Here is a 17,388-nt window from a genome sequence, read left to right as displayed (position 1 = left end):
TTATTTAACCATTAACAGACATAACCAAAGTTGCTATAAACTTTATAAAGCTATAAAGTTGCTAAATACAAAAGTTATCAAGTCTTGCCTACTTACCTTTTAATTCATCTTGTATTAATGTAAAGTGTTATAATTCATTTGAGTGTGCACTTTAGAATATTATAAGTTGTTAAACTTTGACTAAAAGATCTACATTTCTTTGTAGTGACTAGTTCTCAACATGTGAAAATGAGGATGAAGTGGTTCTACGCTGGTGAAGTGCCAGGCTGGCTGGGGTGGTGTATGAAGTGTGAGAGTGTGTGATGATGAAACCCAGCTGTCTGTCCTCTATTGATCGGGAGGTTAAAAGTTGATTGATTAGCTGCAGTGTGCGCTACTGATCACCTTTTAGTGAGGTGTCCCCTCCTGTACAGCGTGTGAATGGGGCTCATTTTGCTCTTTAAAGAATCTCTTCTTCATGAGCACTGATCAATACTGCACATTCATCCTGCTGCCCCCGAACCACTCAGCACCATGATAAATGAAGCACAGACACCTTCTGCACCAGCACTGCACTCCTCCTACAGCGCTGTCTTTCCCTTTACACACTCTCTCTTTATCCTCTTCTCTCTTCTCTTTTCTTCTCTCTTATTCTCTTTTCTTCTCATTTCTTCTTTTCCTTTTTCTTCTCTTCTCTCTTCTCTTTTCTTCTCTTCTCTTTTCTTCTCTTCTCTTTTCTTTTCTTCTCTTCTCTTTTCTTTTCTTCTCTTCTCTCTTCTCTTTTCTTCTCTTCTCTTTTCTTCTCTTCTCTTTTCTTTTCTTCTCTTCTCTCTTCTCTTTTCTTCTCATTTCTTCTTTTCCTTTTTCTTCTCTTCTCTCTTCTCTTTTCTTCTCTTCTCTCTTCTCTTTTCTTCTCTTCTCTTCTCTTTTCTTTTCTTCTCTTCTCTCTTCTCTTTTCTTCTCTTCTCTTCTCTTTTCTTTTCTTCTCTTCTCTCTTCTCTTTTCTTCTCTTCTCTTCTCTTTTCTTCTCTTCTCTTTTCTTTTCTTCTCTTCTCTCATCTCTTTTATTCTTTTCTTTTTTCTTCTCAATTATTTTCTTCTCTTCTCATTTCTTCTCTTCTCCTCTATTCTCCTATCTTCTCTTCTCTTCTTAGTTCCTCCCTTCTTTTCTGTTTTTCTACTTTCTTCTCTTTCTTCTCATCTCTCTTCTCTCTGTCTCTCTCTCTCTGTCTCTCTCTCTCTCTCTCTCCCTTTTTTCTACTCTCTTCTCGCTTCTCTTCTCGCTTCTCTTTTCGCTTCTCTTCTCTCTTCTTCTCTTATTATCTCTTCTCTCCTCTCCTCTCTTTTCTTCTCTCTTCTTTTCTCTTTTCTCCTCCTCTTCTTCAATGGAAATGGTCAAAAGCCGATTTGCACCAAGAGCTCTTCGAGCTTCAAGTTTTGACCGGCCATCCCTCAAAATTTACGGAAGACAAGCTTCCAGACTTTTTTCTGTACTGGCACTGAAGTGGTGGAACAAAGTTCTCCTGGGTGTCTGAATGGCAGAGTCACTCGCTGTCTTTAATACGCAGACTGACGACCCACCTCTCCCGAGAGTACTTGGGTGAAGAGTAGAGTACTGTTGTGTCCTTATTGACTTGTGTTTAGTAGTGTCTAAGCTTAGAGGGTATCTTTGAATTATTAATCTATTCAAACTAGCTGAGGTTTTTCTTGGGTAAATAGCAAAGCACTTTTGTAAGTCGCTCTGGATAAGAGCGTCTGCTAAATGCCGTAAATGTAAATGTCTTCTCTTCTTTTCTTCTCATCTCTTTTTTTTTACTCTTTCCTTCTCTCTTCTCTCCTCTTCTCCAATCCTCTCGTCTCTCCACTCCTTATCATCTCTTCTCTTCTCCTCTCTCCTCTGCTCTCTTCTCCTCCTTCTCTCTTCTGTTTACTCACTCATGTCACTGTAAATGTATTTTTTCTTTTGCAGATTCTGGCGTATACGGAGGGTTTACATGGTAAATGGTTGTTCACGGAGATCCGGGCAATTTTCTCTCGTCGTTATCTCCTGCAGAACACAGCGCTGGAGATCTTCATGGCCAATAGGAGTAAGAACATTCTCCACTTAGGAATCAAATGCAGTATTTTCTACTTTTAACATATTTGTGATGTCAGACATACTGATTGGTTTTGCATTTTTGCCTTTTTTCTGTCAAAGCAAACCGATCCTTTGGGACCCACAGATGGCCCATATTTTTGCTCCAACCTAACAAAATACAAGGATAGCAGGAAAAAGTTGACCATCTAAGTTTAAGCTTTAGGTTTTTTTCACGACAAAATGGAGCAATAGAAACGCACATTTTCCTGTAAAGGTGCCACTTTGAAGATACAGGTTTTTGCATGACAGTGATGATAAGTAAGATCAGCAGTTTAGAGAAAAGTACAGAGTAAGTTTGAAACTAGAAATCTGTGTAAATAATCTTTAAATGGTCGTGTTCTGTTTTTGTAGCTGCTGTGATGTTTAACTTTGCGGACGCAGCGATGGTTAAGAAGGTGGTGCACTGCCTGCCCAGAGTTGGAGTGGGCACTAACTACGGCCTTCCACAGACCAGGTCTTACAAACACGCATTCACAAACACATTCTACACTCGAACCAGACTGGAAACTCGAACAAATAGAAATCTTTCTTTCCAGTCTTCAACTCAACCCAACATTCTGTAGCAACAAACATCACTGCTAGTTGAATATTAATACCACTCTAAATGTAGGTATTGTGATATACACTGAGGTGGAGCTACAGTTTCTCATTAGGGTGAATATTAATAACACTCTAAATTTAGGTATTGTGATATAAACTGAGGTGGAGTTACAGTTTCTCATTAGGGTTGAATATTAATAACACTCTAAATGTAGGTATTGTGATATAAACTGAGGTGGAGTTACAGTTTCTCATTAGGGTGAATATTAATAACACTCTAAATGTAGGTATTGTGATATAAACTGAGGTGGAGTTACAGTTTCTCATTAGGGTGAATATTAATAACACTCTAAATGTAGGTATTGTGATATACACTGAGGTGGAGCTACAGTCTCTCATTAGGGGTGAATATTAATAACACTCTAAATGTAGGTATTGTGATATACACTGAGGTGGAGCTACAGTCTCTCATTAGGGGTGAATATTAATAACACTCTAAATGTAGGTATTGTGATATACACTGAGGTGGAGCTACAGTCTCTCATTAGGGTTGAATATTAATAACACTCTAAATGTAGATATTGTGATATACACTGAGCATACTAGAGTTGTCTGTAACCCTGTCTGGCATTGGTACTGTACAGTACAAGCTGTGTTTAATATTGTAGGTGATGGGTGGTCTGTTATTTTTACGCTTTCAGGAAAAAGTGTGTGAATAAGTGGGAAGAAGAGTGTGTATGGGTATGTGAGAAGTGTGTGTGTGCGTATGTGAGTGTGTAAAGAGGGGGATGTTGGTGTAGCTCAGCCTAATTGCCTTCACACAAACATAATTCACATCATTTATTTATCTCCTTGACTGAGAAATAAATAGAGGACCTACAGTGCCTGCAGGCATCACAGGAAACACATATGCATACACACACACACACACACACACACACACACACACACTTCCCATATGTTATTTTATTTTAACCTTTATCCATTCTTTTTTAAATTAACACAGTATTTAGCTAATCACAGTTTTTTCTTATTTAACATCAATTAATGTTTTTTTATTTTATTTGCCACATTTTTTAATTGACAGACCCCTTTTGATTTTATTTCATTCCAGACTGCACATGCTGTGTTTGAGCACCTGATTAAAAGAATTTGGATATCTGTATATTTTAATCACCCCACCAAACAACGTTTTCCCACCATCTCCCTAAAAGTTCCTGAACATTCCTGATTCCTTTGGCAGCGTTCTGTTTGCCAGAGTGGTCTAGGTGTGATTTCAGAGGGCTGTAATGAGTGCACTCACGCGGCGTGGCAGTGATGAATTCTATAATTTAGCTGTGTTTTAATGGGGTGCAGGATCATTTGTTTTTCTGTCCAGATCTGAGCCAAGACTGTTCACAATCACAAAGCCGCCTTCTCACAGTCTTATATGGAACAGAAACACAGCAGTCAGATATTTATGGTTCAGTCGAATCAAACTTTGCCAAACCTCTAATAGACTAATAGTTCAGCTCATACTCACAGATATTAGAGGGGTATAAACTGATGTCTGTTGTTGTTTGTCGAAAACTGATGTGCACATCAAACATCAGTGCTCAATGATGTGGTTGCATGGTGATCTTGTCAGCATTAGTCTCTTCCTCGATTTTGAGTGATAGTTCAATGTCCATTAGTCTGTTAGTATTGCTACACTGAATTTAATCAGTTCTGCTCAGCACAAATTCTCATTCTGATTAACTTTAATATTTTTTCTGATTTAATGTCATTCTCAACTGCACTTTTTATATTTAAGTGAATACGTAAATATTTATTGCTTACTGTGAACATTGCTGCTGTTGTTTTGGTGGTGATGCAGGAGGATTTCTCTGGCCAGTCCTAAGCAGTTGTTCAAAGCCTCTACTATGACCCAGCGTTGGCAGAGACGAGAAATTTCGAACTTCGAATACCTCATCTTTCTCAACACCATCTCAGGTACGCACATCTAAACATCAGTTTAACAGGTACATCATATAGGTCCTCTATATATAGAAAATGTATGCGGAAAGCTCTCAGACCCCACTTTTTCACATTTTATGTTGCAGCCTTGTGCTAAAATAAAAAATATATAGTTTTTCCCCGTTATCCTGCTCTCAAATAGCCCATAATGAGAAAGTAAAAACATAGTTTTAGATTTTTTTCTAAATATTTTGAAAAGGAAAAACTAATTAATACTAAAAACTAAACTAAAAAATATTGTATTGACTTGACATAAGTATGGTGCTCAATACTTAGTTGAAGCAAGTTTGGCAGAGATTACAGCCTCCAGTCTTCTTGGGCATGATTCCACAAGGTTTGCACACCTGGATTTGGGGATTTTCTGCCTTTATTCTCTGCAGATCTTTCACTTTCTCAGGTTGGATGGGGACCGTCTATGGGGAGCCAATTTCAGGTCTCTCTAGAGATAACTCAGGACTGGGCCATTCAAAGACATTCACAGAGTTGTCCTTAAACCACTTCTGTGTTGTATTGGATGTGTGCTTAGGAACATTGACTTGTTGGAAGGTGAACCTTTGGCCCAGTCTAAGATCCTGAGTGATCTGGATCAGGTTTTTTCGAAGCTAAGTATATCTCTGTACTTAGCTTCGTTCAGCATTCCCCAGTTCAACCCTGCCCAGTTGCCCAGTCTCAGCTGCTGATAAACACCCCCGTAGCATGATGCCACCACCATGCTTCACTCTTTTTTGTAAACTCCACACGCTTTCCTCCTCACGGCTTGGTTTCTGCTCTGATATGTGTGTTCAGCTGTGAGACCTTATATAGACAGGTGTGTCTTTTCAAACAAGGTCCAATCAACTGAATTTACCACTGGTGGAAGTTGATCAAGAGAAATAGGTGCCCCCTAGAGCTAAATTTTCATAAAAAGTGTCATAGTAATTGACATCCTTTACTTAAAAAAATAGGTTATTTCCTTTTTAATAAATGCAAATTTGCTACAAATTCCAAAATTCAGTTTGTCATTATGGGGCATTAAGTGCAGAATGATGGGGGAAGGCTTGATTTTACCCAGATATTTTAGCATGAGGCCTCAACGTAACAAAATGTGTTCACTGTATATATGTATCATCAGTAGTCAGTTCTGCCTACAGAGTCACTCTTGACTGGATGTTTGTTTATGTGGCCAGTAGGTGGCCAGTGAGTGGAACCACAAACTAGAAGTTTGTAATAAAGTGGACAGTAGGTAGAGGTAGACAAGGTAGAGGTTTTTAACAGTGGCAGTTCAGTGTAAATGTGTAAATAGTAAAAGTAAAAAGAGTAAGATTAAAAATTATAAAATGACACATTGTATTTTTAGAAGGTCCTAATATTGAATTTGTTCAGTATCAAATGTTGTTAATTTGTAATTATATTTTTGTTTTTTTATGTGTCTCCAGGCCGTACATTCAATGACCTAAATCAGTACCCGGTGTTCCCTTGGGTTATCACCAACTACGATACTGAGGACCTGGACCTTACACTGCCCAGTAACTACAGGGACCTGTCCAAGGTACACAGACACACACACATTTAAAATAATTTTAGGTCTTTATTTATTTATTTAACTTTTATTTAATTAAGGTACACAGTCCTATGTAAACTGCCTGACTGGCACAGATTCACGCTGATACAGTACAATCTCTCTTTTCATCCAAATGTACAGAATAAATGAAGCTTTACTGTTAATGAAAAGAAATGGAACGATATATTGGGACGCTGCTTTTCTATCATTTTTTTGTAAAACCGAAGGTCTGCAGACCCCCAATAACTAGTCTGTATACACAACAAATGCTTCCTGACATTAGCACATATGTAAAAGTGTCTCAATCTGATTGTTTTGTTTGCTTGTCGACATTGTCTTGTTAATGCAGCTTGTGTCTGAACAGATTACAGCCAAATGTGCAGTACAACCGTTCTCTACCTGATAGTCTCATCACTCTAGCACTTTTCAAGAGGTGGAATATACAATACTGTACAAGGCACATGTAAAAATGTGAACTAAAAAGCTTTTTTATCTCAACAGTAAGTTTTTATTTGCTCAGTGAAACCTTAATAATAGAATCTTAGCATTGATGTTGCTAATATCAGCAGCTTTGTAAACAAATAATATAAGCCCACTCAAAGCTCAGTATGAAAGGACCATCAGGTCAAATGGTCCATTCAAAAGTGGCATATTATTGTTAAAAAAAACTAAAACTTTGTGGGAGGGGCTAATGTTTTTAATTAGTGTTTTTCTTTATTTCTTTCTTTCTGATTTGAATATGCTAACCCTACACATTTTAAAAACTTAATTAGATATAAAAGTATCTCCAAAATAAAATAAAGCAGTTTCTAAGAATATTAGTTCTAGTCCTGTCTAATCAGACTAACCCCTCATTTATAGATAGGCAATAATCACTTGAATACTGCAGGGCTAAATTCAACAAGTGAGCCGAAAGCTCTGAGCTACACACTTCACATTTTACTCCCACACAGACTGTAGACTGGTAAAGAGGGTGTATACACACACACACACACACACACACACACACACACACACACACACACACACACAGGGATCACTGTAGAGGGTGATGTCAGTGTGTGTAGGGTAGCTCTTTAGCTGTTTGTATTTGATGTCATGTCCTACCCTCCACCCCCCTCCCCTCCTCTGGCTGCCTGCTCTCCCTAAGGAGCCAATTAATGTGGCTTTTGTTTGGGCTAACAGCACACACACACACACACACACACACACACACACACGCACACACACACACACACAGCTTGCTTCAGCCCTGCCTTTGTCTCTGAGTGGAACCTGCTTCACTTCTTCACCCTCTGCTCTCTTTCATGGCTCCTTTTACTCTACTTTCACAGCTAGGCACTGTTTATTTCATAGGGCCATGGCAAGTCAAGAAAATGTATGTGCAGAACCAAACATGGTGCATAAATAAACAAGGTTGCAGATAAGAGTTTACAATAAAATAAACAAACAAAAAATAACTTAAATAAAGATATACATAAAACAGGCACTGTACATATACATGTACAAATAAACAGACCTGCATATAAGGGGAAAAAATAGATATATTCACAGAAAAAAAGTATTGTACATAAACAATCTGCTCAAGGGCAGGGCTAAGTTTGATGCAGAGTGGACAGACTTAGGTCTGACCCATCTGCACTAATATGCACTAATCTACAGCTAACCTTAATTAAGACACTATAAATAAGCCTGATTTAAACTTAGTTATGTATTGACAATTGTAATTTACATTTTTGTATGGACAGGTTTGAGGAAAAAAAATATAGAAAACAATAATATACAGAAAGTTTTGTTCAAAATAGTTTATAATCTGCATATTCCACCTGTAGTATCAGCGATGTCAGAAATAACAGGAAGTAAGAGGCCTTTAAAAGACATAAACAAGAGTTAATACCGCTGCTCAGTCTTGTGCTGGTAGCTCACATCCCTTTTTAAGAGCCGAAACTAGGTTTTGTGGGTCTCTTTTTGAATCCCTCATGTACGACACTCCTCCAAAAGAATGCTCTTTATGCTCTGCATGCAGAGTTGTACCGCTATCATTCTGTGTTTAAAACACATTTTGTTCCTCCCGTCCCAACGTGAAAGCATGCCAGTCCCCCCGAAACGTCCATCCATCCCCCCCTAATGGCGTTCCAGGGCAGGGAGGACAGCAGATGATGGAGTGAGGAATCCGCTTCCATCCAAAAAATGGCAGAATAAATCAGTTCGAGGAGCGCAGAGAGACAGAGTTAATGGAAGATGGACGCCGGGCAGAGCTGACTTTTACAGCTTTAAAACTTACATTTACTCACTTTAGCAGAAACACGGCTGATTTACTGCACTGATGCTGCCGGATGGATGGAGTCGAGCAGGCCTTAACTCCACACACACAATAGTCCACTCAAGCTCTAAATTTTCTGTATTTTTCTGCCGTGTTTTTTTTATTCTTTTAGTAAAGAACAGACACCCAAACAGCAATTATCATCCAAATAAACAATATAAAATATTCTTTTTTAAGATAAAGTGATAGCTTAATACATTTCACATTTTAATCCAGAGCTAGTTACAACTTATACAACTTATTATTGTAGATGTTATTATATACTAAATGTAACACCTATTACACCTACTGAAGAATCGTAATCAAATAAGTTGTCTAATTTTAGATTTTATGACTAAATTAATTCTGTAAATCCTGTGGATTATAATCTAATTGAATAATTCCCAATTTTAAGCCTTTGGAAGCATTTTGGATCGTTCTGGATCAGTTTCAATCGTTTTCAATCATTTTGTATATAGGGAGGGTAATGACAATGAGCAGCTGTGGCAATCACCTTAATAGAATAGTAGCAGCTCTAGTGCAGGCAGGTGTGTGTGTCTGTGTGTGTGTAGTGTAGCTTTCCTGTCACAGTCTCTTTTCATTTTTACCAGCCGACACACACAGCTTGTCACAGTCTGGAAGGTTATACCGTCTTGAGTGTGCTACGATTTGCTCACTAGCTTAAAACCACACACACGTGCAAACAGTTCGGCCTCCCTCTCCTCTTACTCTCTTTTGCAGTTTTGACAGCTTTACCTCTATTGTTCATTCAATGAGAAGAGAGAGAGAAAAGAGGACCAGAGAGAACTGAAATAGAAAAGAGACAGAAAGCAAGAGAGAGGGTGAAAAGATGTGAGAGAAAAGAGAGAAACTGATAATGATAGAAAAAAGAAAACGACAAGAGAGTAAAGCCTACTTTGCTGTGTGTGTGTGTGTGTGTGTGTGTGTGTGTGTGTGTTTATTACAGCTGGTTTATTCATGCTGTCGACACGAGCGATATCAGTGTATGACCAGTGGACCATAACAGCATGCTCTCTGTAATGTGTGTGTATGTGTGTGTCCCGTCGCTGTGGTGATAGAAACAGGTCATGTGAGACCTCTGACATTGTGGGGTGAAATTGCTATAGACTCAGCGTCACACACACTGTCACACACCCCCCACCCCACCCCCCCAACATGGAAACCAGCGGCTCCAATTTATGTTCCCCCGTCCCTGTCAGCGCGACCCCGCTGCTCTCTTATCATAAACTCTAACCCCTCTGTCCCCCGCGCTGCACACATACAGCACAGCTAACACTAACAGAGCTCCTGCTGCTGCTCCTCCTGCTGCTGCTGCTGACTTCACACACTGTAGCGCTGTGGATAAAGGTAGCAGCAGCGTGCTACCAATGAGAAAAGGGGATTCAAGTTTTTGTTTTGCTGTTTGAAGCAGAACGTTCTCCTTAGTCTGGACTGACTCTTTTATAGTACAGAGGGTGGTGACCTGTGGAACATATAGGGTCAGATCTATAATGTCTCCATTTCCCTTTACATATTCTTTCTTTTATTTTAACTGCCAGTCTGGGGTTGCGTTTTTTCCCCTTCTCCTCACCAAAATCCTTGAAAAACACTCTTAAGGCTATAAGACATCTCAGAGCGCAGTGTTGTGGCACTTGCAGCCAGTGCTGCTGTTTGAAAGCCCTGATTTGCAATCTAATTAAAAACACCAGGGCAGTGCATTTACTGAGCCGTCAGTGGAGAAATATTCAGCAGCACTACCGGAGCGTATTAACTCAGTCTCCTGTGTTCACTACATCACTGTACAGCCGTACAGGAGAAAAGAATAGGGAATGAGGGCACACAGGGAAAAGAATGAGTAAGAGAGACAGGGCAAAGTAGGGATGGGGACAAGGGGAAAGGACCAAGGACGAGAGCACAGGGAAAAGGGAATAGAGAAATAGGGTAGAAAGGAACAGGAGGGCATGGGAAAGTGGACTAGGGACAAGGGGACAGAGAATGAGGGCACAATAGCAGATATATGTTTGGGCAGAGAGAACAAGGAGCGAAGAGAAGAAGCACAAAAGAAAGTGTACATAGAAGGGCACAGATAAAGAAGCACCAGAACAGCGGACAGGGGACCAGGTGATGGGGAAAGGGAATAGTGTATGAGGTCATAGTTATTGAATTAGTGGTGGGGACAAGGGGACAAGAGTACTGATGCCGAGGGAACAGGAGAATGAGAGGACAAAAATCTAAGAGCACAGAAAATGGGCAAAGAAAGAAGGGACATGGGAATTTGCGGGTCGTAGGGGACGAGGGGAAAGGAGGAAGGGATCAGGCGATGCATGCAGAGGGAAGGGGCCAAGAACATGGGACAATAAAAGACAAGGGACAAAGACATTGGGACATTGAAAGGAATGGACATTGACATTTGAAGTGCGTATGGGGACAAATGCACAATATAAGGTTTCCGCAGCACAAGGAGGAGGATATGTATGGTAGAGAGGTAGAATTGGAGAATAGGAGTATTTGGACAAAGCAGGGATGCCCCTGATCTACTGCGCCGTCTTCAGAATCCCGTCTGAGGCATGTGTCTGCACTGCTAATTTAGAGGAGTAAACAGTATGGAGCACTCTTGAGATGTCACACAGACACACACACAGACACACTGAGCTGTGACAGAGACGTTTTTTATCCCTTGTGCTCTTTTCTTTCTGTAATGAGGGCGCCGTTATTGCCCCAATAAATCAGCGGAATCTCTGTAATGTTTAATTCAGCGTGTGTGCTCAGCACGATTGCTACCAGCACTGTGCCGCAATGTGTCACTGTCAGCGTAACACACACACGCACGCACATACACACACACACACACACTCTCACACACACACACAAGGGCTTAATATTAATGCAGGCAAATGCAGTGTGAGTCTATTACATTTTAAATGAGTGTAATTGAGGCTTTGGTATTTAAGATTACAAATCCTCTATTAAGGGAATCTTCCCCAGATTTAATTATCAATCTGTTGGACTTAGTGGAATATAATTAACCTTTTATGGTTAAATCAGGCATAAGCTTACACCATATTATACAAAAGTGCTTCTACATATGCATACATGTGAAAAAAGCTCAAGAATGCAAATTAATCCATGCCCCTTCTTCTGCTGCATTCATCCATAGCTGCTGTTGTGAGCTTGGTCAAGCTTGCCATTCAATCCTTATGAAAAAAACTGCAGCTCCACCTCAGTGTATATCACAATATCTACATTTAGAGTGTTATTAATATTCACCCTAATGAGAGACTGTAGCTCCACCTCAGTGTATATCACAATACCTACATTTAGAGTGTTATTAATATTCACCCTAATGAGAAACTGTAGCTCCACCTCAGTGTATATCACAATACCTACATTTAGAGTGTTATTAATATTTAACCCTAATGAGAGACTGTAGCACTACTTCAGTTTATATCACAATACCTACATTTAGAGTGGTATTATTATTCAACCCTAATGAGAAACTGTAGCTCCACCTCAGTGTATATCACAATACCTACATTTAGAGTGTTATTAATATTCACCCATAATGAGAGACTGTAGCTCCACCTCAGTGTATATCACAATACCTACATTTAGAGTGTTATTAATATTCACCCTAATGAGAAACTGTAGCTCCACCTCAGTGTATATCACAATACCTACATTAGAGTGTTATTAATATTGAACCCTAATGAGAGACTGTACTAATTATGTGTTTATTAGATGCAGTGTGGACAATGACATTTCCCTTGTTCTGGCAGTAAAAACACTCACTCTAGAGATTTGCAGATGTTGCTAGCTAAGTTAGCATTGTAACCCACTGTACTACCACTGCTACCTACTGCAGCAGAAGCAGCATGGCTGAAGTTAAGGGATTTGCGTACTAGCTACATTAGCATCATAGTCCACATCGCTTGCTACTATAGCTACTGCTAGCTAATGGAGATTTCATATTCGCTCCCATTGACACACATAGCTTAGACCTGCAGTTCCTTATATGGACGTGACGTTGCCCACGGAATGAGACGTCTTCATTCTGTTGTCTGTTTTTGGGAAACATGCATAGTAGCAGCAGCATTGGGATCAATACTAGAGATGCTGTCTGAATGGCAGACCAGTTTGACACCGCTACGGAATCGATCTCTATCCTTTTACTGCTTGTTTTAGACAACACCATCATTCCATTAGATCAAAGCTGGAGTATGTGGGTGTGTGCGCGAGTGTGCACGGTCACTAGGGGGGCATAATAAAGATTGCGGAGGACAATAAGCTTCTTTATGAAGGAGAATTTAAGTAATGGTCTCCATAGCTACAGAATCTATCGACTTCTGCAGATCAATGCAGAATTAATGCTGAGGATCAATAGAGTGATGGAGCGTGCTGCCGCCGTACGCAGTTATTAAAGCTACACTTCCCTACGCCGCTGTGATGCATTTGTTCTTTCCCCTCCAATCAGCTGCAGGGGGCTTTTTATATGCTGCTGAATCTGATTGATCTTCAAAATAACATCATCCAATATTAATGCGGGTTCCAGTGCACATTTGGAATATATTCCCTTTGTTCTGTTTCCCTTCGCCCTTAACATAAAGATAAAATATTTACACTAACAAAACCCTCTTATTGAGAAATGGGACTGTGACTGACCTTTATTCATCTCTGAGGATTTCCACACACACACTACAACAGCCAAGCTTTTAAAAACAGACACATACACGCATAAACACTTACATGAAGTAAAGGTGTAAAATTGAAACAATCGAACAATTCAAGATTAGTCCACAATCAGTTATGAAATGTTTAAATAATGTGATGATGATAATGTTCAACAAATCTTAATCAAATCAAAGTGTGGGGGAGGTTTATACCCTAGATGAACACACCGGTTGAGTCCCAATTGCATTACTGCACACTAATATTGTAAGGCCTAGACCATTTACTAGTCTTAATAGTGAGAAATTAACAGGTTATTACACACAGATATTAACATTAACATTAACACTGCTGCACTTGCATCATTGGACCCTTTTTTTCCAAGACTTGAGTAGCTACCCATTTACTGTTTTTTGGTTCTAAGTATACATTGTGCTTTCTACATACTGCTTACCACATAGTCAAAACTCAGAATGTGTGTTTGTTGTTTTTGCTGACGTTTTTATGTGCATTCCTCTCCCGACAGCCGATCGGTGCCCTGAACCCAAAGAGAGCCGCCTTCTTCTCCGACCGCTTCGAATCATGGGAAGACGAGCAGGTGCCCAAATTCCACTATGGCACACACTACTCCACCGCCAGTTTCACTATGATGTGGCTGCTGAGGATTGTGAGTATCTGTCCTTCTCTCTCACTCACACGCTATGTTGTTTTATGCTACATCGTTTTATGCTACGTTGTTGTTTGATCCACGGGAGACAAGCGTCCAGGCTTTTTTCTGCCCTGGCACCAAAGTGGTGAAACAAGCTTCCCCTGGGTGTCCGAACGGCGGAGTCACTCGCTGTCTTCAAACGCAGACTGAAGACCCACCTCTTCCGAGAGTACTTGGGCGAATAGCAGAGTGGTCACCGTATTGGCATTGTGTTAGCAGTGTCTAAACTTAGAGGCACCTTTGAATTTTTTGCCTTTTCAAACTAGCTGAGGTTTTTCTTGGGTAAATAGCAAAGCACTTTTGTAAATCGTTCTGCATATAAGTGTCTGCTAAATGCCGTAAATGTAAATGTTTTATAATGAACACAGACCATACAAATGCTTTTAGTAGGTGTTAAAATACAATTTGGCTCTCCTATAGCAGCCATATGCGTGTTCTGCTGAGTGTCAATTTACAATTTACAATCGTCGTCAAATGTAAATCTAACGATTACAGCATGTCTTCTAGAACCACGGGGCAGCATTTAACCCACCACTCTTCAAAACCCCACCATTTTTAGTTTTGTTAAAACCGTCAGAACAAAACTGCACTCACTTAATTGCTCAGAGCGCTGTCAAACTCAGTGGGAAATCCGTTCACAGCAGTACTTATTTTTGCTGCCTTGCTAAGAACAAACCAGAGAAAACCTTTCGAATGTGTGGGGCCACCGCTGGTTTACAGACAGCAGTGGAACTGTGTTCTCTAGAATGATGGTGCACCATCCAGTACTTTTGAGGTGGTTTGTGAAGTTGGGGATAAGGTGGGTTGGTCATCATCCAGCATTCTGACCTCATTCTTGTTGCTAAAGCAGTCAAATCCTCACAGCAATGCTCCAAAATCTAGAAGAAAGCCTTCCCTGGGCATTAGAAACAGTTACTCCAACATAGATAATTTTTTTTAAACATTTTGATTTCTGAAGAATCAGTGAATGTGCAGGTGTCCCAATACTTTTGTACTTGTAAGATAGTTTTAAAGAACAAAAGTGTAGCTGTTTTAAATATGTAAATATGTAAAAGTATGTATACATAAACAAAAACATACTCTACCTATACACTCAGTACAGCAGTTTTACCATGATGTCGCTGCATGCACTACACACACACCATCCTTACAAACATTCTAATGAAGTGCAGAAATGAAGCGCTACATCATATATGCATCATATTTAGTGTTAATAATTGTTGAAGTGAATTTTTGTGAGAGCGTAAACATGTTTTGATCTAAATTTAACCGGCGTGTGTAAACGTGTGTAAACGCTGTCAGTGATGTGGTTGAAACGCAGTGTTTAAGCACTCTCCAGCATTAGCTTACTGTGTTTACAGCACATCACACCAAAGCAGTCAGGATCCCACCTGTCCAGCCCGTCGCCACAGTGTTTAATAGCACACTCATCGTATGATTTGCAGCATTGCACATCACGGCTAATTGCTATTTATAATTGTGTGTGTGTGTGTGTGTAGGGTAAGCCAGAGTGATTTACGCCGAGCTGAAATATGGGCCTTATCTGCATACTAACAAATTCACAACACATCCCTCATTTTACTCTCGTTCCACCGCACCTCAAGCACACAGAGAGGGAGTTACAGTCATATTTAGTGCTCACGCAATATAATATATTTATTATAATAGAGAATAATAGTGAATCCCACCAAAATAATTGTATTGTAAAGAAACGTGAGAATTCATGATGAATGACGTGGTTTTGTAATGAATATGTGAAACAGAATATATTCAATAATATATTGAATTCAGGTATTGTGAAATGTGACATTTCACGAGGCACTGGATCAGTTCCAAAAGAGTAATGGTCGAATTATTATGAAAAACAGTATAGAATCCTAACACAGTTTAGTTACACTATACTGTACTTTACTTTACACAGTTTTCACAGCTCAAGTAATAGGGCTGCCCCAGTAATGTCATGCTTCTCAGGTGTGCTTTTTGAATGAGGTGCAATACAGGACAATCATACAACCAGAGATCATTCATCTTAGTCTTCACATCAGTCTTAAAGAATTAGTAACAAAAACAGCTTGTTTGATACTGAAGGATAAATAAAGCGACTTACTAATCTAATTCTTATATTAAATTTAGATATTTTAGATATTTTCCTAGAGTACACATTAACCCAACAGTTTAGTTAGAAAGCAGTCAATTAGAACTTTTGAACCTTATGTACAATCAGTCTGATGTACACATTCACAAATACAAGTGTGTGTGTGTGTGTGTGTATATATAAAGGTCAGTAAGTGGTGACCGGGTCTGTAATTGTTACAGTATCTCACTTTCATGGCCGGTCCCTGTTGGGCCGTTGCATTGATTCCTCACATTATTATCAGGCTTATCCTAAAGCCTCTTCAGCAAACAGCCTCCATGCTGCTCTATTGGATAAACACACATCACCCGCTCCGGGCAGTGCAGGACAGAGACGGACACCGGCTTTTATTCAGCCGAGCTCCAGCATCCTGACTATAATTAGGGCGTTTTTTCTGCCATGCTGCTATTGATTCTGCACCAACAAGATTAAGCATGATTAGAATCCAGCAAATAATACACTGATGGTGTGACGCAGGGGTAATTGCAGGGTTCTATAGATATTCAGGGCTTTTATTGAGAAGAGGAAGTCATTTACTGAGCTAATTCAGGATTAGTCTGCACTGCACTGTGGTGTTAATAGAAAACAGCCCGCTTAACTCAACGAGCAGCAGCGAGGATTAACGGATGGTACAGAGGATTCCAAAGCATGTGAATTATTGTTTATTCTACTCAAAACTTTACCTTTAGTAAAGTACATTGTACTCTACTGGTGTCATTTTTTTACTTTCGTATACAGTTAATTGCTTAAGTTTATTTAATGAATTATTTACTCAAATGAGAGTCCAGTTTGAAATGCTATGCTAACTAGCTTGACTATATTGTTGTAGCTAGGCCTAACCAGATAGACTGGAAACAACAACCACAAATTAGCCACATTGCTAACTTTTACAGATTTTTGCTGTTATTACAACAAAATAATACTAATATTTGCTATTTAATGATCCAATCTACTGTTTTTTTACTTCTCAGATAAAACATGAGATCCACCTGAAATTCAAGAACCTTAAATGAAAGAAAGTGTCATCTGTAACCCAGGTCCTCCAGAATCAGGATACAAACTGTCTGATTTCTTGTTTGGAGCAACATCAGATGCTTCCGATCTTGTCTGATTCGGATTGTGCACTTAATATTTTGTTGTCTGTGATCCAGTGATGGCTGTTATTGTCACTACTGGGTAATTATGATTGGTTGATGATTGGCTGGTTCATGTTAGCTTCAGACGGAATTCCGTTTGGCTCAGGTTGAGCTTGGAATCAAAATTTGGCGCCGTTCCGGTCAGGCTTGGAGAGAAAGTGCTTGGCTGTGTTTACTTGCCGAGCACTTTTTGAACCCCGATTAAAGATGTGCTTGAATCTGTGAGCTGATCTGAGTCACAACATGTCATG

The 17,388-nt window shown here is 39.6% G+C and overlaps 1 protein-coding gene across 2 annotated transcripts in view; it reads left to right on the top strand.

The window, feature by feature from the left end:
• lrba (LPS-responsive vesicle trafficking, beach and anchor containing) overlaps positions 1–17,388 on the top strand; it is a 295,746-nt gene that overhangs the window by 224,844 nt on the left and 53,514 nt on the right. For both annotated transcript variants that reach the window (XM_072669753.1, XM_072669751.1), the window contains 5 exons: positions 1,949–2,066; positions 2,468–2,570; positions 4,512–4,627; positions 6,067–6,179; positions 13,685–13,825. In XM_072669753.1, the coding sequence (XP_072525854.1) occupies positions 1,949–2,066; positions 2,468–2,570; positions 4,512–4,627; positions 6,067–6,179; positions 13,685–13,825 (591 nt within the window). The remainder of the gene's footprint in view (positions 1–1,948; positions 2,067–2,467; positions 2,571–4,511; positions 4,628–6,066; positions 6,180–13,684; positions 13,826–17,388) is intronic.

This window comes from Salminus brasiliensis, chromosome 24 (genome assembly GCF_030463535.1).
Source record: "Salminus brasiliensis chromosome 24, fSalBra1.hap2, whole genome shotgun sequence".
NCBI lineage: Eukaryota > Metazoa > Chordata > Actinopteri > Characiformes > Bryconidae > Salminus > Salminus brasiliensis.
Note: the sequence above shows the minus strand (reverse complement) of the source record. Positions and strands in the feature narration are given on the sequence as shown.